At 38.9% G+C, this 21,685-nt stretch overlaps 2 protein-coding genes across 2 annotated transcripts in view; one reads left to right on the top strand and one right to left on the bottom strand.

Moving 5' to 3' along the window:
• Positions 1-21,685, bottom strand: part of LOC134797432 (S-adenosylmethionine decarboxylase proenzyme) — a 439,106-nt gene that overhangs the window by 110,754 nt on the left and 306,667 nt on the right. The window lies entirely within an intron of this gene.
• Positions 133-20,593, top strand: LOC134797451 (zinc finger-containing ubiquitin peptidase 1-like). The gene is made up of 18 exons (XM_063769692.1): positions 133-589; positions 3,923-4,071; positions 4,534-4,619; positions 5,041-5,179; positions 7,490-7,637; positions 8,016-8,071; positions 8,197-8,307; positions 8,998-9,342; positions 9,940-10,047; positions 10,418-10,531; positions 10,953-11,124; positions 11,629-11,752; positions 12,297-12,450; positions 12,860-12,951; positions 13,791-13,921; positions 15,436-15,524; positions 18,972-19,112; positions 20,165-20,593. Exons 2-18 carry the CDS (start codon positions 3,925-3,927, stop codon positions 20,198-20,200), a joined length of 2,193 nt encoding a protein of 730 aa, XP_063625762.1. The 5' UTR covers positions 133-589; positions 3,923-3,924; the 3' UTR covers positions 20,201-20,593.

Genomic DNA, 21,685 nt, shown 5'->3' with positions numbered 1-21,685 from the left:
ATAATTTCCTCAAACTACCCCGTGTAACTACCGCAAGCCATAACTCAATAAGTTACATACACGGTCACTGGGTTACGAATAGCGCGATTAGCGCGAATGTCTTACGTAATACAGGCCAACTTCCGACAGGGGCGCCACTGTCGATTCTTCTCCGCATGCGTCGAACCATAGATTCAGGATTACTGGGACTAAGGCGCGGCAACAAGCCAAGATAAAAAGAGAGGGAGACATATTTTTAGCAAGTCAGATGTCAATATGCTCTGTTTTTCCGTTCACAATATCTTAAGTGTGACTGAAATAGGTATACGTTATTGGTGTTTTGGTCTCTGTCAGAGTAGAGTACGCAATGAGTGGAAAGTGTAGCGATTCGCTGAAGAATTATTTACTAGTTCCTTTATTTTCAGTGTGCATAAAATTCATGAATGGCGTGTCCCGCAACCTGTCGCCAGTTTTATTGTAAATTATAATATTAATGTTAGAAAATGATAGCTCTAATTTACTACATAATCAAAGGTGAAACTAATAGGTAGTGTTGCGAAAAAGCGGAAAAACCCGCAACACATCGACAATAAAAACACTGGCCGCTTAGGTAAGTTATATTTTTCTTTTTAAAACGTTTTAGCTTTAAATTGGACTTATTATTCGTTCAAAACAATTATTTTAAGTGAAGATTTAGCTATTTCTTGTGTGTTTTGTAAATGGTAGCTATAGGAAAATCTATGATTTCCTTGAAAACAAAACTGCGGTAAATTTATCGATTCAGCCTGGAGCTAATATCGTTATTGTGTTTGGTTTCTATGTGAACGCAATTATGAGACAAATCAATTTTCTCGTAAGTAATAGTCGATCGTGAGTATTTTTTAAAGGCTATACCTGTGTTCTAAATGGATTACGAGTGTGAACTGGCCATGTTGTAGTGTGCTTTTTAAAATTCGAATAGTAAACAAAGTGCTGAGGTGTGTTTTCGTAAAACTTTTCAAAGCACGCTGAAACAACATTTGTTTTTTAACTGCTGGCGATTTTTTTGTAAATAGCAGTACAAATAAATTACACTGCCACGTTTTCGTACTATGTTTTTTAATATATTTATGTACACTACTGTGATCTGTCGTTAACGGTAATTATACAGTTTAGTTTAATAAAAAAAAAACCTTTGTGTGTTTGTTTGTATGTTCGCGATAAACTCAAAAACAACTGAACGGATTTTCATGCGGTTTTCACCTATCAATAAAGTGATTCTTGAGGAAGGTTCAGATGCATAATTCGTTAACCTGTGCGAAGCCGGGGCGGGTCACTAGTATAATATATTATAGTTACAAAACATCCAAAACTCAGAAACAAATATTTGTGATAAACACACAATTAAATGCCCTCACCAGGATTCGAACTCGGGATCTCCAGCTTCGTAGGCAGGGTCACTACCAACTAGGCTAGGAGGCCGTCAAACTACGCGTAGCTCTGTCTTAGCCGATGGCATGGTTTTCCCGATATATAGCGAAAATGCTGCGTTGAATAAATGTCCTCAAACATTTTTTGCGGCCTACTTTCGGAATAGGGAGGGTCATTGCGCTAGTTTTCGTCCGGCTCTAGTTTTCGTCCACTTGACGAAATTTGAATATAAACCTTCATTGCTGCACAAATTTGGACTTATTGCGATCCTTAATATCTGAACAATTTATCTATCTACATAAAAAATATATTTCGCAAGTAGCAAATTAAAAATGAATTGTATTATTTGCTAATCCGTCAAGTGGACGGAAACTGGCACTGGACGGTAAACTGACGCAATTACCCTATTCCTCAAACATTTTTAGCGGCTTACTTTTAGAATAGGTATTTGAATCATGAACTTGCCCCGTATGCAATCACTCGTTCGCGTGACCACGCGTTCCGTTTCTAATGTACCTACTCAACTATTCGTACTCGACACAATGTTACCGTTAAATCACACTGCGGGATTGTTACTTATTTAGCTTTTTAGGGTTCCGTGCCTCAAAAGGGAAAAACGGAACCCTTATAGGATCACTCGTGCGTCTGTCTGTCCGACCATTCCCCCCCTTATCACCGAAACTTCTAGCTCTAAAATTTTGAAAAAAATACACAATATAGTTCTTTATATATATAGATGACAGGAAAACCTATTAGAAATGTGTAGTCAAGCGTGAGTCGGACTTAAGAGCCAACGGGAGTGGTCATTTCTCCATACAAACGTACTCCTCGTTTTCCTCCGTGGTTTTTGAAGCTAGAGCAATGATTTTTTCAACACAGATTAATATTGTCAATATCTGTGTCGGACCGTTTTGCTTTTTTTGATATTTTTGTTTTTTAAGGCGCTAGAGCCCTTCAAAAATGGCCAAAATGGCCTAATTGACTATGCCGCAATGAGAGGCGTGGCATTCAAAACTGATATCAATTAGCCAAAAAAGCAAAACGGTCCGACACAGATAATTTCATAATCATTTAGATTTCCAAATTTGGTTACGATTGGTTTATTTTTGAGATTTTTACGCAGGATTTTTCGCCTTGTCCTTATCGCACTACTTTTAGGTGCCGCTTCCGTTAGCGAGACGGGTATATTTACCTAAAATATTTAAAACTCAGCTCCTGTTTCATTCACGTTCCACAAAAAAAATACGTTGTTAAAAATTAGGTAATGTACGGAACCCTTGGAACGCGAGTCCGACTCGCACTTGGCCGGTTTTTGTATTTTGCTAATGTAAATACTAACCTATTATACATAAATAGGTAGCTACAAAGATTGAATTATAATATTTATAATAAACACAACGGAAAAATATCATTAAGAAACCCCTAATAGGTACTTAGTACGCTTGTTGGCTTCCGTTCCCATTCTACAGCTACGAACAGTTTTCGCTGACACACGCTGAAAACGATGCTACGTGTGCTACGACGTAGCACCGTAGCTTTCCTTTGTAAGAATATTTTTACATTGTCTGTCATCGCATATCGGATGACCTTTGAAGAAAAAGAGCTGCTAAAAAATGACTTGGATATCTAAGTCATAACTTGTCGAAATCGTTCAAGAGGACCTCCAGAATCGCGGAAACGTCAAATTTGACCTATCTATCTTACAAATATCTTTAAATTATCCGTATCGTAACTTGTTGAAGTCTAGTAGAAATCTAATTCATTTTCCGAATCGAGCCGATAGTCCTTTTGCGCATATATGCAACCTTCAATATACATTAGGTACTAGTATGACATAGAAGGAAACATCTTTATACATACCAATGTACTTCTTATGACGGCGGTAGGTTATTTAAAATGTATATTCTTGTATTTTTGCCGACACGAGCATTAAAATCTAAGTTGTCACTCAACATAATACTCAGTCTACTTAACTAATTGTTTAGGGAATACTAAAGTGCCTACATGTCGTGTGGGTACTCCATACTCCATCATTAGCAAATGTAGGGTTAAGTGCTTTCTACACGTCAACTTTTAAATACCGACGTTAAATACCAACATGAAATGGCAGTAGAAACTTTTGAAAGTATGATTGAAGAGAATTTAAACTCTATTCACTTTAGAATAGAGTTTAAATTCTCTTTGATATAAAGAACGTTGATGAATGATGAATTGATGACGCTGTAATAAGATAAACGAAATTTCAATTAAAATAAATGTTACCTATCAAAAATGCAATTGCGATTTGGGATTTAGCGACAAAGCAACAAAGCCGATTCGAATAATGAGGTATCAATCAATTTCTCTTTATAGCCAGGATTGGCTACATACCTTTTAATTGAAAATTAAAGTAGGGTTAAAGAGACTAGGTAATACAAGAAAACAACTTTCTTACTTGTACCTTATTAAACGATTGATGGTCGCGTATCGCGCGTAACTATATTGATATAATGATATATTCCTCGCATTTACAGCAATCGTACTTACCTTTCAGCCATGTCGACCAGCCCATTCCCATATACCTGCGAGCTATGCGGCGCGGAGGGCCTTACGGACGAGATGATGCGCTCCCACACTCTAGAGGCCCACGTCGCAGGGCGCCCCTCCTGCCCCTTCTGCGACTGCTCCGTGCCCCCACCACAGGTAAGATAATCCCATACACCTGCGAGCTATGCGGCGCAGAGGGCCTTACGGACGAGATGATACGCTCCCACACTCTAGAGGCCCACGTCGCAGGGCGCTCCTCCTGCCCCTACTGCGATTGCTCTGTGCTCCCACCACAGGTAAGATAATCCCATACACCTGCGAGCCATACTGCGGGCCTCAACAACAAGATGATGCGTTCCGACCCTAGGCTCATGTCGTAGTCCCCTCCTGCTACTGCTCTGTGGCTCCAACACAGATTAGATACATATGTAGGTACATTTCACCTATCCCATAATTTCCATAACAGACATAAGTACGAGTGTTTCCCAAGTTCCCATACTCTAGGGGCAACATCTATTGCCTAGTTTGTAGCTCTACTCTTAACAACCTAGCACCTCCAAGAAGCCCAGCATTATTTTCAGATTTGTAGCATTATTTGTGTTTATTACTTGTTTACAGCTACCAGGCCACGTGCAGAGGGCGCATCTACACTACCTCACGCCGGAGAGGGAGCTTATGGCGTTCATAGATGACCAGAGTCCAGGGTAAGTTCAACTTTACAGTCTTGGCTATTTATCTTAGACAAACGAAGTCATAAACCGCTCTCAAAGTAGGTACTACTCTCTGAAACCTGAGGGGCTACAGGCACCACGTTCGACGTGTTGCTTCTCTTTCGCACTTGTAAATTCGTACGTAAGTGTGACAGGGAGGCAACACGTCGAACGCGGTTCGCGGTGGGCCCTCTGATACTTTTTGAGCACATGATTATTATACAGGGTATTTTTTCAACGTTTAGCAATTCTCTGCTGGAGAATACCTATAGGTACCTCCACACCAAATTTTCATATCATCCTCACAAAATATTAATCTGCTCACTATTAGCCTAATGTGGATTGGTGATTTTCTATCACATATATACCTACAAACAAAATCTGATCTTTAACCGAATTGACTTTGGTATTTTAGGTACGACGAAGACTCGAAGATGACCACTACAGACAGCTGCAGTTACAACACTCCTGGCTCCGTGAACGGCTGGCATAGCCCTGAATCTGCTTCATTTCATAATGGTGCCATCTCCAAGAACCATCACAACGGGTTTCAGGTACGAAGCCTTAATAGTAGCGACGGAGGCTCAAAGATGACCACAACAGACAGCTGCAGTTACAACACTCCTGGCTCCGTGAACGGCTGGCATAGTCCTGAATCTGCTTCATTTCATAATGGTGCCATCTCCAAGAACCATCACAACGGGTTTTAAGTAAGGGGCTTTAAGAACTCGGCCGTTGACAATGTTTACATTTACCAGATGACCATGGCAACGTTAGTACTACTGGAAAGTTCAAACATCCAAAGCTCTTCTGCTTCTCCTTCAACCTAACCTAAAAAGGGCTAAAGTTACCCCAATACACAAGGCCGATGATATTAGTGTAGTAAAGAATTATAGACCGATATCTATACTTTGCACTTTTGCCAAGATCTTTGAATCCCTTATTTGTCCCTTATTCAATGTCACTTCAAACAGTATATAACCGAACACCAACATGGTTTCGTCACTTCACGGTCAACTTCCACCAATCTTGTCTCCTTCTCTGAGTATGTCACTAAGGCTGTTGATACTAATAAGCAGATCGATGTTATCTACACTGACTTTAGTAAGGCCTTTGATCGAGTTTCTCATACGGTCTTGATTCAGAAGCTTTCTTCCTACGGCGTTACGGGTCCCCTACTAAAATGGATTGACTCATATCTCCGTAACCGATCATTTTATGTAGTTATTAATGGTTTTTCGTCTCGGACTTATAATATTCCTTCCGGCGTTCCACAAGGCTCCCACCTTGGCCCTATATTATTCAATATATTTATAAATGATTTGCCCGTCCAACTTCATCACTCCATCCCGTTCATGTATGCAGACGACCTCAAATTCGCTAGAGTGGTAAATTGTCCTTCTGATGTCGTCCTTCTCCAGGCTGACATTGACAGACTTAACAAATGGTGTTCAGAAAATGGTATGTCTCTCAATGCCAAAAAATGCTCGTCTATTAGTTTTACTCGTAAAATCAATACAGTTTCTTCATCATATCATATTGCTGGCGAATGTCTTCCTAAAGTGCAAACCATACGTGACCTGGGAATTATTTTTGACACAAAACTCACGTTCGTTCCTCACATCGATGCAATAGTAAAAAAAGCTTCATGTATGTTAGGATTTGTCATAAGAAACGGAAAGGTATTTCGTAAGATACAAACCAAAAAACTTCTCTATTATAGTCTAGTACGCAGTCACTTAGAGTATGGTAGTATCGTCTGGCGACCACATTATGCAACTCATTGTCTTCGGATTGAAAGATTGCAAAAAAGATTTATGTGGCACTTGTCTCGATCGGTAGGTCTTGCGAATAGATCTTTCTCTTATAAGGATAGGTTAAAACATTTTAAAATGTTATCCCTTGAGAACCGTAGAGATCTACTGGATTTAAAATTTCTCACTAAGCTTTTAAGAAATAACATAGATTGTCCACAACTTTTGAGTAGCTCTCGATTCTCAGTGCCTAGAAGAACACCGCGTTTTGCTATCAAACCACTGTCTCGCCCTAAGCGCCGAACTGTGTTAGGGTCAAACTCCCCGGTACCACGCCTGAGCAATTTAATCAATAAATATAGCAACAGATTCGATATTCACTTTGACTCTCTGACCAAAATTAGAAATTTATTCACTAGTAATTAATATATTTAGTTTTAATTCCATATTTATCTAGTTTATTCACTTAACCAGTTGACATCATGGTTGGGCTTTGCTCCTTATTCTACAATAATAAGGTGTTTAAATGTGCCGGCTCTGTTGTTGACTTTGCTTTTTTTTAATTACTTGCATGTGGTGTTTACCAGTAATTAGTTATACATTCAGCATGTTGTCATTGTTTGTATAGATGTAAGCTCAATGTAATAACTGTTGGTGAACCTATAAATAAATAAATAAATAACCTAGCGTTTTCCCGGCCTAGCGCCAGGTCCGCTTTCCTGCTCAATCTTCTCCACTTTGCTCGGTCTTCGGCATCCTCAGGTGTGAGATTGTTCTCTTCCATGTCCGCTGTCACGACGTCCAGCCAGCGCTTCAAACACCCAAAGCTATTTCACTAAAATTATTTTGCATATAAAATAGTTGTTTTATACCTATACAGCCAGCACGATGGCAAGCGGTTACCGTAGGTATCCTAAGAACACTTTCAGCATCAGCACCAGGGTGGCGTATGACAATGCAAGTTGCTGACCCAACCGTTGTCTTTACTTCAACCATGCTCAAGATTACAATTTTACTAATTCTATTAGCCTCCAGAAAGTATAGACAGCGAAGTATTTAAATACAGTAGTCAATAAATATAAATAAAATGTAATTATTGACGGATTCCAGGAGAAAGAGTTCGAAGAGAGGTCTCCAAAGAACATCAACTTGACCAACGGCTTGAAGAACATCAACACCAGCAACGGCGTTATTCCAAAGAAACTGAGTCGGGAAGGTTCCAGAGAACGAGAGATGGTCAACGGGCATGACAAGAAAAGTATGATTTTTTTAGTTCGATTATTATTCTTATGATATTTAGTCAATTCTGGGTAGCTACGTTAATGCGTCAGCATCGTAAGTTGAAGACGCTGGTTCGATTCCAGCCTCGGCTGAAGAATACGTTTGTATTGTTTTCCATAATGTCTAAACACAAAACACAACTTGTCAGTAAGTAAGAACCAGGAAAATTGTACTCATCCCTTTCTTTTGGGTGCTAGTAGGTACTAGCATAAAACAAAGTTTAACACTCTATCTGTCTGTGTTTGTCTTCTCTCCGTCTATGTTTGAAATGAGACAGTCCTGGGCCAAACTATAGATACAAAATACTGGAAATAGGAAATAAAGGAAAAATAACGACCTTAATCCTTGTTTTCAGATTCCAGCCCAAGCCACAATTCTGGAAGTTATGAAGGATCACCAAACAAGAATAAGGTGCCTATTTAATATCTAGTTATTCTAACGACGTTGTAAGACAATGAGTATTTTCAACAAAAATATAAACATATATGTTTCAAATTAATTGGGAGAGTGATTAAGTGATTTCTTGTTGATTTCAGTTGACAATGGCAAGTGCAGGACAAGGTTCCCCGCTGAGATCACAATTAGCATTAAAACTAAAACCTAACACACCTAAAAAGTCAGTGCCCACTCCAAGCCCTACAGTTCAGGTAATATGAACACTTAAACAGCTGACTTTACAAGTTTTTTAAATTTTACGGGCGAAATAATTAGAAAGTATAGTTGCAATGATCCAAATATAGTTTGGCAAGCCATTTATGTGAGTAGAAAAGGGCGGCAAATTTAAATATTGTGTGTGTAAAGGGTTGTTCGCCTTTTTCTACTGACTAAGTGGGTTTGCCAGAGTATAGTAAGCAAACGCTTAAGGCATTATTTGTAAAGTTTATATTATATCGCTCGAAAAGAATGAAATATTTTTAAAAATTGATTTTATTAATTTAATATTAACAATATTAATTTTCCACAGTATAATAATATAATGTGTGCCTAATGAAAACAGAGGGGCTACCGCGAAAACCGAAATTCGCAAATTGCGGGGATCTTTCTCTTTTACTCCAATGAAGGCATAATTAGAGTGACAGAGAAAAATGCCCGCAATTTGCGAACTTCGATTTTCGCGGTTATAGCCCAGTGCAATTAGGACCGCAATCCAAATGTCAACTCATGACACTAATGACATTGACAGTTAATTTTCCGATTCAAAACAACGTGTGTCCGCCAATTTTTTATTGACAAACACTTATTTATTTTGAACGAAATTCGCTAAAGTTTGCCTCTAGCGGACGACATAAATATCTATAATAATAAGTTAAATAACCATTTCCAAAATTGATCAACAGTGCCTCCTCTGCGATTTCACATCAACATGCCCAAGAAAATTGGAAGAACATATCAATCGCGCTCACTTCGACCTGACCTCTCCTTCTGTGATGGGGAACGCTAACAGTAACACAGTGACCCTTGGGAACCCGACTTTAACCCTGGACAATCCGACATTAACCCTGGACAATCCTACGAACACGTTGGACAACCCGACGTTAGCGTACAGTGCGATGGCGATGTCACCAGGGCCTCATAGCTCGACTTACCAGTGTCCGATCTGCGAGAGAGAGTTCACGAATGGTTCAGATGTGGAAATGCATGTTAATGTGGAGCATAGAGATATTTTGAGTCCGCAGAAAGCAGTAAGTTCTTTGTTTATTCATATTGTAAACTTTGTTTTGATTTTATATACGATTTTATATGCTGTATTTTAATTATTAATGCCTGAGAGTGCTGAATATCTGTTATCCTTTAATTAAAAGGCCCTTAAAGTCTTCTTTTCTGTATTTCTATGGTAATTTTTTAACATCTACAACAGTATTCTCTTCATAATTAGCAAAAACTTTGTTGTATAGCTAACATTCGTAACGAAACTGAGAAAATTAAGAAAAGATGAGATTAAGTTTTCTTAATTTTCTCAGTTTCGTTACGAATGTTAGCTATACAAATTTGCATTTTTGTATGGTTAATATTTGTTACGAAACTGAGAATGTCAAGAAAAAATTAGACAAAGGTACATAAAAATTGCAAATGACCCTAAGATCACATCACTATTTTTGCAATTTATATTATGTTAAAACTAAAGTGTACTAAAGACTAGAGATTAGATTATTAGATATTTAAATTAAACAAAAAATCAGGGCAACAAGGCAACCTTCATGTTGTAAGGCTACTAGAGAAGCCAGCGGGATTGAAAGTTAAATTTATGCAGTTTAAGTCAAAGAGGAAATTGATTTCAGGACCAGGTGGACAATGCCTCCTGTGATGATGTGGTCATGATGGAAGAGAGTCCAGTGAGTAACTGCCCTGTCTGCTGCCAGCCACTGCCACTGTCTCAACATGAACTGGTGAGTACTGTTGTTGGGCCTTAGGCCTCATTTAGACAGCAAGCAAACTCACATGCAATTTTAGCTACATTACTATTTAGATAGATATAAAAGAATTGTTATTTGATCATTCAATCATTGTTATTCAATGGCTCTGAAATCGAATCTTAGCAAACTTAAGTCAACCATTATAATTAAAACTTTAATTTATATCTGTGACATAAACTTATTTGTGATTAGATACAATTAATGTTTTTAATTTAGTTTGAGACCAAAATTTTACATACTTATAGTCCCAAAACAAGGACAAGGAGTATGAATAACTAACAGGAACCTAAACTAAATATTTATATTAATAATAAAGGTATTTATTAAATGCTTTTATGTTTAGATTCAACACATAGAAGAACATTTCGAGCGCGGCGAGGAGTGCGGCGCAGCGCTGAGCGCGGCAGAGCGAGAACAGCAAAGAAACAGGGAAGAGCATGAATTTCAAATGTTAAGGGTAATTTTATTTCTATATCTTGTCACGACTCTACCTTTACGCTAAAATTTTGCCAGACATTTTGTGTTATAAGCACTTGCTCATTTTTAGAATAGAATAGAATAGAATAGAATAAAGTTTATTCGTGACAAAAAGTTCCGTACCTCAAAAGGAACTTATAGGATCACGTGTGCGTTTGTCTGTCTGTCTGTCTGACTGAAACGCGCAGCTCAAAAAGACCAAGGGCCTCACGATTCGGACCTTTAGTCTGGAATATCCATCTCAGTCATGGAACCCTTGAAAAGCGCAGTGGACCAATAGGGGTCTAGAACTCTAGATGGACCACTATGAGAATTGATTTAGGCAAACCAATTTTCGTAGATATTTCTTCTACTCAAAACTGGATAGAACTAATATTCTAATAACCTATATCTTTTTCCAGCAACAATATGGTATGGAAGAGGATGAGGAGGGCTACACAAACCGCGCCAGTAACAGCCTAAAGCGCGCCGTGTATTCTGGGGCCCTGTCCGTAGCTGGATACTACGAGAGGAGCGTAGGTCTTCGCCGTGCCTCAGCTTCCGGCCTTGACACCGGTTCCTCAAGGACTAGTGGTAAGATATTATTTTAATCAAGCTGTATAATCTGGAGTTCTATCAATAGCAGGATACTATGAGAGAAGTGTAGGCTTCCGCTAAGCCTCAGCTCTAGCAGGTTACTTGAAGCTAGCTGTGTATTCCGGGGCTCTGTCTGTAGCAGGAAATTTTGTTACTAACTCATAAATTTATAACAAATTTGAATACAATTTCTCACTTTCGTAACGAAGATAATGTACAAACAGCTGTTCCTCTATTCATAATTTCATACAACTTTTTGCAGAAAGGGTGGAATCACATCTGTCAGCATTGAGCCGCATTTTATATATGAGAAATTGCTCGTTAGTATGAAAATGCGTACGCATGCTTTCAGCTTTTCGATGCGTACGCATCTTCATACTAACGAGCAATTTCTCATATATAAAATGCGGCTCGATGCTGACAGATGTGATTCCACCCATAGTCATCCTCTCTACACCTGTCCTGTCTATTTTCTCATCCAATAAATATCTTTTTCCTTAGGAATTTTGGAGAGGATAACAGTCCTGAACGCCCAAAACCAGAGCATCGTGAGGACCTACCTCTGCAGCGCCGTGGACCACTACGCGAGTACCTACGGCGACCGCGGCTGGGGATGTGGCTATAGGTCTGTACTACATTCATTTTATTTTTTAAGGATTGGGTGATACGCTTATAGAAGAAATACCAACATTATAAATCAAAAGAAAGATGTCTATTGCTGAACACGGGGGTTCCTTAGGCCAGTTGCTTGCGATCTTCACCAAATCATCGGTCCATCGTTTTGTGAGACTTTTGTTGCTCTGACTTAGTTTAGTTTAGTCCCAATAGAATCTTTTTGTGTTAAATATTGTTCATACAGTGTGTTTTGGGGTTCCGTACCCAAACGGTAAAAACGGGACCCTATTACTAAGACTCCGGTGTCCGTCTGTCTGTCACCAGGCTGTAACTCATGAACCGTGATAGCTACACAGTTGAAATTTTGACAGATGATGTATTTCTGTTGCCGCTATAACAACAAATACTAAAAACATAATTAAATACATATTTAAGTGGGGCTCCCATACGACACGCGTGATTTTTTACCGTTTTTTGCGTGAGCGAGTCCGACTCGCACTTGGCCAGTTTTATAAACATTGTCTTAGCATTAATTAACCGTTACCTATCTTCAGGAATATGCAGATGCTCCTCTCCTCCCTAATGCGGAATCCCGAATACAGCAAACTCCTCAGCTGTATGACAGAGCACGATGGCGAATGTGCGCCTTCCATACCGCGGCTACAACTCCTAGTGGAACGGGCGTGGCAGATGGGCTTCGACACACAGGTACAGCGGTGGCTAACAACCACACATCCCACACAGTATGGCTATACACCTTGAATACAGCAAACTCCTCAGCTGTATGACAGAGCACGACGGCGAATGTGCGCCTTCCATACCGCGGCTACAACTCCTAGTAGAACGGGCGTGGCAGATGGGCTTCGACACACAGGTACTGATGCTTTTTAGGGTCCCGTACCCAAAGGGTACAAAATGGGCCCTATTACTAAGACTCCACTGTCCGTCTGTGTCTCTCCCGTGATAGCTAGACAGTTGAAATTTTCACAGATGATGTATTTCTGTTGCCTCTATAATAACAAATACTAAAAAGTACGCAACCCTCGGTGGGCGAGTCCGACTCTTACTTTTCCGGTTTTTTTATTAAAAGGGGGTGTTTACTTCTTTATGATTGCAGGGTTCGGAGCAGCTGGGCTGTAAACTACATAACACTCGCAAATGGATCGGGGCCTGCGAGGTTGTCACCGTACTCTCCTCGCTAAGGATACGGTGAGCAACTTGGAAATTAATATCCACTTTTACTGCATTAAATCTACATTCTCATTATTTTTATACTCATTAACTTGACATCACTTAATAATTAATTCGTTGCCTATTTGTATTGAATACACATACTGACAATTACTGGTTCAATTCGACTTTCATATAAAAACTTGACTTACTTTCATATTATACACATAGATTTAAGATTAGATCCTAAGCATGTAATATTGCTATGCCCTCACAGGGTCCATGTGGAACTACCCAGACATTGTAATATCTATAGAAATACCATGGTTGCAATAAATAAATATGATATGATATGATATAATAATATTTAAAAAAAAATAGCAAAAACGTACAATAGTTTATAAAAGCGCTGGCTAGCTAGAGTAAGAGGCTATTTTCCCTCCGCGCATTTCGCACATAGCCAATATTTAACGGCTTCCTAGCCTAGTCGGTAGTGACCCTGCCTACGAAGCAGGAGGTCCCGGGTTCATAGGTACTTATTATTATTATAGCCTCTTTATTTCCATAACTCTTACAAATTATATAGTTGCAATTTTTTAGATTCGGTTGAAATATGTTTTTATGCTGTTGTTGTTTTTGTTTATTTTCCTCCTTTCTTGAGGTATGGATCCCGTTTGGGTAAAGGTCTTCTTCCATTTCTTCCATAAATGTCTGTGTTTGGCATTGTACACCCAGTCTCTTCCTGCAACCTGTACTATGTCATCGGTCCACCTTTTGACCGGTTTACCAGCTTTCCTCTTAGCTGGTAATGGTACTTACATAATACATATAACAAGATGCTGGAGTCATATTTAAGATTTCTTTTATGTTTTTAACAGATGTCAACTGATTGATTTCCACAAACCAACGAGTCCAGATGGCGGCCACCCGGCTCTGTTCGACTGGGTGCTCCGATACTTCACCGAAGACCCCAACGGGTTCAAGGCACCTCTATACTTGCAGCATCAAGGTAAAACATCACAGTGACAAGAAAAACGTTTAATACCTAGGCCACATACTCGACGAGTGGCATGGGAAGTAGGCAGAGACGTAGTGTGGCCACGCTACTCGTCGTCGGCCGCTATACCGCCCTGCATGCTTCCCTCACTACTTCCCATACCACTCGTCGAGTGTGTGGCCGGGGTATTCGAACTTTTTGAAGGCAGTTAAAAATGCAGCATAGTTACTAATCGCCATAAAAACAAATCAATAGGCTACATTCCTACTAGTCAAATCAGCTTCTTTTTTAGAACTGTCAAAACGATTTGCTAATATGGAATTTATATGAAAACGAATGTAGTGACGTCACGGTAAACTCACCTACTTTTTATATTTCAATCCGATTTATTAAATACAAACTGTATTTAAAAATAGCTGCTATCTATGTTTTTAGGGTTCCGTACCCAAAGGGTAAAACGGGACCCTATTACTAAGACTTCGCTGTCCGTCCGTCCGTCCGTCCGTCCGTCCGTCCGTCCGTCTGTCACCAGGCTGTATCTCACGAACTGTGATAGCTAGACAGTTGAAATTTTCACAGATGATGTATTTCTGTTGCCGCTATAACAACAAATACTAAAAACAGAATAAAATAAAGATTTAAATGGGGCTCCCATATAACAAACGTGATTTTTGACCAAAGTTAAGCAACGTCGGGAGTGGTCAGTATTTGGATGGGTGACCGTTTTTTTTTTTGCTTTTTTTTGTTTTTTTTTTGCATTATGGTACGGAACCCTTCGTGCGCGAGTCCGACTCGCACTTGCCCGGTTTTTTTTCTAATAATTATCTGGTGCTTTATTTCGTGCACGGTTTGAAATAATTTATTTTAAGTACAGGAAATATCCCTATTGGTTAATAAAAGTTGGCATAGTAGTTTTGGTTTCGTTCGCGCTACGTTTTGTGGTAAGCGCCTTTTTCCAATTACGACTTTTAACAATAGGGAGTATTACTGCAATGTTCTGCCGCCAGAGTGCAGCACTAATTTGTTTAGTAAACCATAGAGTAACTTATACATACTACGCCTTGAACAGTTTTTTGACAAGTTTTCACTATGACATTGATGCATCAAGGCGGTTTGTTTACAGGTGGCCTACCGCGAAACGCGAAAATCGAAATTTCGTTATCTGCCTCTATTGATCGAATAGGCAAGAGTGATAGAGAGGCAGAAACCGAACTTTGTGTTTCACGGTAAGCCATGTGATCGAGATAATGACGCCCTCTACGCAGAGTTTTGCGTAATATTCTCTATAAATAAATAATAAATAAATATTAGGGACATCTTACAAAAATCAATTACCTTGACACGCTCTTATTCTCTTAACAATAAAGTCGCGTCAAGATCATTTTGACCACCTGGCGCGCTTAGCAACTTCTGCTGCTGTCTGGACGGGGCCGTATAGGCATTGCCGCTGCTGACTGTACTGTAGGCAGAAGAGCCTACACACTTTTAATAACTCTAAATATAAAATTACATATGATTGTCTCCAGGGCACTCTCGGACGATAATAGGGTACGAGAAGCATAAAGACGGCAAGGCGACGTTGCTGGTGCTCGACCCCTCACATTCGCCGGCACAAGTGAGTGATCAACGCGTATTTACATAGTTTATCCCTGCAGTATTACATATGATTGTCTCCAGGGCACTCTCGGACGATAATAGGGTACGAGAAGCATAAAGACGGCAAGGCGACGTTGCTGGTGCTCGACCCCTCACATTCGCCGGCACAAGTGAGTGGTCAACGCGTATTTACATAGTTTATCCTATCCCTGCAGTATTTCTGTGACAGCCAAAGATACATTGGCTGAGAAGAAAAAAAAAACAAAAATTTGACACCGTTCTAGGGATTGAGAGGGCAAGCTATGCTGGCGCCGTCTACCTCCTAAATATTTCGACCGGCCAACCCCATTCCTTGAAGCTGGTGGTCAGAATGCAAATTATGTATTTTCACCACACCAGCTCGGAAAGGCTTACTTTGCACTTAAAAAACTGATAGCAAAGTTGCATTTTATTCACATGTGAGGCAAAGTAATCAAATGCAAATTTTGAGTTGTTTTCTTATGTTTGCTGGTAGAATTGACTTTAAAATGATGATTTTGGATGATAAATATTTAATAACATTCATTTGGATTTGATTTGGTTTGATTTTGTGTGATATTTTACATTTAATATTTGCTTAGGGTTGGTGTGGTGAAAAATTTAGTGTTTCACTCGGGGGCAAATTTTGTTTAACCCTCGTGCTTTGACACCCTCGCAACGCTCAAGATTCCATTTTGCGAACCACTCGCTACGCTCGTGGTTAAATTTTGGAATCTTTCGCTTGCTCGGGTATCAATATTAGCACGAGCGGTTAAACAACAACTTTGCCCCCTTGTAAAACAAATAACTATTTCACCTCAGCAGCTCGAACAAGGGTACTTTGCTTCTTAAAAACAGTGAGCAAAATGCGATTTTGCTCACTGAGTCATTTTGTCTCACTCAGTGAGCAAAATCGCATTTTGCTCACTGAGTTGTCTCATTCAGTGAGCAAAATGCGATTTTGCTCACTGAGTGAGACAAAATGACATTCAAGTGACCTTTATAGTCAAATGTCATTTCAACATGCGGGGTCTAATACAAGTTCGATACTTGGGTTCTATTATCTCTGTCCCTCTAGGTATGTTCTCACTGCTTAGGGTGAAAAATTTTGTGTACTACACGAGATCAAAGTTATTTACATCTCGTGCGCTTTTGAATCCCTTACTACGCTCAAGATTCTAAATTAGATTCACTCGCTACGCTCGTGAATCTATTATAGAATCTTTCGCTTGCACGGGACTCAAAATGAAACTAGCACGAGGAGTGCCTCAAGGCTCGATCCTCGGCCCGATCTTGTTTATTTTGTACTCTGCCGACATAATAAGGCATATAAAACATTGTAAATACCACATATATGCAGACGATGTGCAGGTGTATATCTCATTCAAGCAGTTGGACATTGACAATGCAATAGGCAAACTAAATGAGGATCTTTGTAGAATAGCGGACTGGGCTACCAGTAATGGCTTATTATTGAACCCTGCCAAAACAAAGTACCTAGCATTTGGCAGTAAACATCAGCTGGCTAGGCTTAATCCTACAATGGATGTAAAATTAATGGGAAATGCCATCGAGCGTGTCAGTGAAGCACGAAACTTAGGCCTATTAATGGATTCGGAGCTCAGGTATGAGAAACATATTTCAAATTTAGTTAGGAGCTGTTTCTATAAGTTAAAAGTTTTGTACAAGATAAGACCTTTCTTGTGTGAAACTCTACGCATCCAATTAGTTGACTCACTTGTTCTGTCAAAATTAAATTATATGGATATAGTATATGGTCCACGACTACTCACTAAAACAAAGCGACTGGTGCAACGAGTTCAGAACGCTTGTGCCCGTTTTTGCTTCAATATTCCGTTAAGGGCACATGTAACCCCATTTTTAAACAAATGCAACATGCTTAAAATGCTACACCGACGTAAGCTTCATCTGGCAAGTCTTCTTTTTGAGGTAGTGCACCAGCGGTCTCCTGCGTATCTCTTTGAGAAACTTTCCTTCCGTAAGACTCGTGTAGCTCGACAATGTGGGTTGCAGTTGTTAACGCACCGTCACTGTTCGGCTGCATTCCGTGGAAGTTTTAGATATTTGGCAACAAAATGCTGGAACAATCTGTCTCCGCCTTTGAGGAACCTGAAAAGTGTGCATAGTTTCAAAGTTACGCTAAAAAAAGAGATATATGAACATCAGCAAAGACAGGAAAGTTTAAGATGTGATACTAGTTTTATCTAAGAAGCCTTTTTTTTTCACATACCTGTAGTTATGTCCCATGAGCCAACCATTTCTGCACTATTTTTTGTCACTTTATTTTAATTTGTACGTCTTTTCCAAATAATTAATTTAGTGATATAGTTTTGGTTTGTTTAAAGCTTTTACGACTAGAAGTTTTTAAGTCTTCTGCACAAAATGTACACGTGGATAGCTATGTCATAGCACAAATATGGCCGTGCTGGTGTCGTGCCGTGTGACGTGGCCATGGCGTGGCGGCCAGCTGTCATTTGGCTGTCAGGCCTGTTCCAGATACGGCAATTGCCGCAATGTTGAAGTTGTATATTAAATAGTTTTAGTTTCAATTTTATGTTTTAGGTATAGTTCTAGTTTTTAATTAGTTTAGTAAATTATAGCATAACCGCCTCGTCGTCGAACGGCGTAAGCCTGGGTTACAACGGAAGAACAGCGCTGGCTTTGCCAGCAACATGCTGAGTTGTGACCCTTTTATGGCATTTTTCACTAAATGTTATACATTGTATATTTGTCAACATGTTTTTGTCATCTGTGTTTGTTTGTCATAAATAAATGTATTTCTATTCTATTCTATTCTATTTCTAAAATAAGCACTCGAAGAAATATCAAACTTTGATCTCTTGTTGTACAATAGTTATTTGTACAACAAGGTATCAAACTTTGATCTCTTGTTGTACAATAGTTATTTGTACAACAAGAGATCAAAGTTTGATATTTCTTCGAGTGCTTATTTTGAGTCCCGTGCAAGCGAAAGATTCTATAATAGATTCACGAGCGTAGCGAGTGAATCTAATTTAGAATCTTGAGCGTAGTAAGGGATTCAAAAGCGCACGAGATGTAAATAACTTTGATCTCGTGTAGTACACAAAATTTTTCACCCTAAGCAGTGAGAACATACCTAGAGGGACAGAGATAATAGAACCCAAGTATATCGAACTTGTATTAGACCCCGCATGTTGAAATGACATTTGACTATAAAGGTCACTTGAATGTCATTTTGTCTCACTCAGTGAGCAAAATGCGATTTTGCTCACTGAGTGAAACACGCTCAGTGAGCAAAATGCGATTTTGCTCACTGAGTGAGACAAAATGACTCAGTGAGCAAAATCACATTTTGCTCACTGTTTTTAAGAAGCAAAGTACCCTTGTTCGAGCTGCTGAGGTGAAAATAACTATTGTCTGATTATTTGGTTAAATGTACGTACAGGTACGGCAAGTACTCCTCGGCAGCGTGATGGCGTGCGCGGCCGCGCTGCGGCTGCTGCGCCGCGGCGCGCCGGCGCTGCGCGCGCGCCAGTACCAGCTGCTGGCCGTGGCCGGCGTCGTGCGAGACCAACACGAGTATGAGGTTTGTTACCGTTTTTGCTACGACTGTTAGGGTGGTATTCCATCTCTCCGATATCTTAGACCGATGTCATTGTGTCTCACTCTCTTATTAAGCAAAATGTGAGACAAAATACGCATTGGACAGGTGGAATACCACCCTTAGATACGCCGCTCTCCGACGCTACGTTATAAAGTGTGAGGTGAGATGAGAGAGTGAGAATCTCCGTAGCAGAAATGCGGAAGAGAGAGTGATGAGGCGTCAGTATGACACAAGGACACAACCAACCACCAACAAATCTAGAGAATGGGTTAAAAACGTTCAAGAAAACGGACGTGTCTCCCGTGGACGATTTGGCTACATTTTACCAAAACATCATACAGTTTTTAAGAAATAGGTTTCAACATGCTTGTTAACGTCCAAACGAAAGACGAACCTTAGCCAATACTAAAAAATGCCCGAATGCGCTACGAATGTTTTATACATTATATCGCGCACGATTTGTCAGTACAGGCGATGTGTAAAGCTCCATTGGCGTAACTATGATAACTTGGTGCACAAAAAATATCATGGACTGAAATTGACACGATGATTAACGGCCGAGATGCAAATGTGAATATAGTTCGTTTTTTTAGCATTAGACAGAAGGTAAGCGATCTTGACATGTCTTTTAATTGAAAAACGCTTTTTAAAAATCAGTAACTATTACTTATGAAAGCAGAAGAATATAAATGATCGTATTAGATTCATAATTGTTACATATTTGCCGTGGCTGTTTTAAAACGTGTTTTTCAAATAAAAGACACATCAAGATTGTTTACCTTTTTTCTAATGCTAAAAAAACGAACTATAGCCACATCATGAAAATAATTAATTAATATTAAAGTGGTCATGCATAGGCATGCATGCATGTATAGGCATTATGGATCACACACACTCGAAAATAAAGCGACAAATAATTTAATTTACAAACATTTATATATATAATTAAATTAAATAATTTAATTTACAAACATTTATATATATAATTAAATTAAATAATTTAATTTACAAAAATTTATATATTTAATTTACAGGCCAGTAAAGTACTACAGTCGGTCCGCATCCCATAGTGAAGGCAGCGTCGCTCCGCCATTCTCAACTCTATGCAGGCCACATACAGTTCATTTCCCGGTGGCTGCGGCTCAACACATCTCTATGGACATTTGGTATAGTATGGTTTAAAAAAAATGGTTAAGTTGATTATCATTATGTGTGTATTCATAATTTTAATGCGCATATTTTATCGTGTTTTCACTTCTTGGAATAATTTATAATAATATCATGTTCATTAGTAAATATTTCACGAATGTAATTTACATAATACTACCTCATATTTCTTTCGCCAATTTCTTAAATAATTCAATTTTATTTCAAATATCACAATATTTTCATAATCAACGACGCGTTGTAATAAAATAGTTATAAAAACAATAAAAATACAAAATGTCGGTCGATTAGTAATAGAAATTGTTTATAGTGAACATGGCTTCGTGATATGCCTTCGATATTTAAGAGTACTTTAGTGTTTTAAACAGTGATATAAATATTAAATAGTTATTCTTACGCGTAGACGAATACATACTACAGTATTAAAAGCAAAATAAATAATATAATGTATTATTATGTGTGATTAATGCAACAAATACTATAGAACAGCTTATTACATCAAAATTAACTCTGGCCATAACAAATTGAAAAAGAAAAAGTATGTTTTTTTTTTAATTGGGGCTTTAAATACGAAATACTCTATGAAATGTTTAATATTAGATGTGTTTAGGGTCGACCATGTGTTACCCTTTCAGTTGCGAGCATTCGTAGGATACGGTTACCACTTACTATCAGACGGGATATATATGTCGCAGTCAAAAGTGTGAACTGGTCAAAAGAACATTTAACCGACAAAAACAGGCAAAACTGCTTTTGACTGAGCATGTTGGTCAAAAGTAGTTTTACCTGAAAATCATTGGTTAATAGTAATTGTGACTGTTACTATCAGTCAAAAGTACTCGCAGAAATAGGTAGGTTAGGGTTATTTTTTTTGCTACGCCCTAAAAACGAAACTGTTCCCAGAGATATGTAGGTTAGGGTTATTTTTTTTTATGCTACGCCCTAAAAACGAAACTGCTGCCAGAAATAGGTATGATTTTCAGGTAAAACTACTTTTGACCAACATGCTCAGTCAAAAGCAGTTTTGCCTGTTTTTGTCGGTTAAAAGTTCTTTTGACCAGTTCACACTTTTGACTGCAACATATATACGTTTTTGCCACTGATGTGGAATTAAAACAGAGGTAATATTGTAGAGGTTTAAAATGAATAAGGGCAACTTGCAGCATCCAGGGTTAGCCACTCGTAGTTAAGCGGTTAAACTTGGGAGTTACCTGTACAATTTAACCCTGTGTTAACGGTTAACTCCAGTGTCTAACCCTGGATGGTGCAAGTGCTAAGAGGGTTTTGAAATGATTTAAGATTTTATAATATTTTAAACTTTCGCGTATTGAACACATATTAACTCACATTTATAGACGGGTCTATCGCGATTTTATCCTATTCCTAGC

This window comes from Cydia splendana, chromosome 15 (genome assembly GCF_910591565.1).
Source record: "Cydia splendana chromosome 15, ilCydSple1.2, whole genome shotgun sequence".
Classification (NCBI taxonomy): domain Eukaryota; kingdom Metazoa; phylum Arthropoda; class Insecta; order Lepidoptera; family Tortricidae; genus Cydia; species Cydia splendana.
Note: the sequence above shows the minus strand (reverse complement) of the source record. Positions and strands in the feature narration are given on the sequence as shown.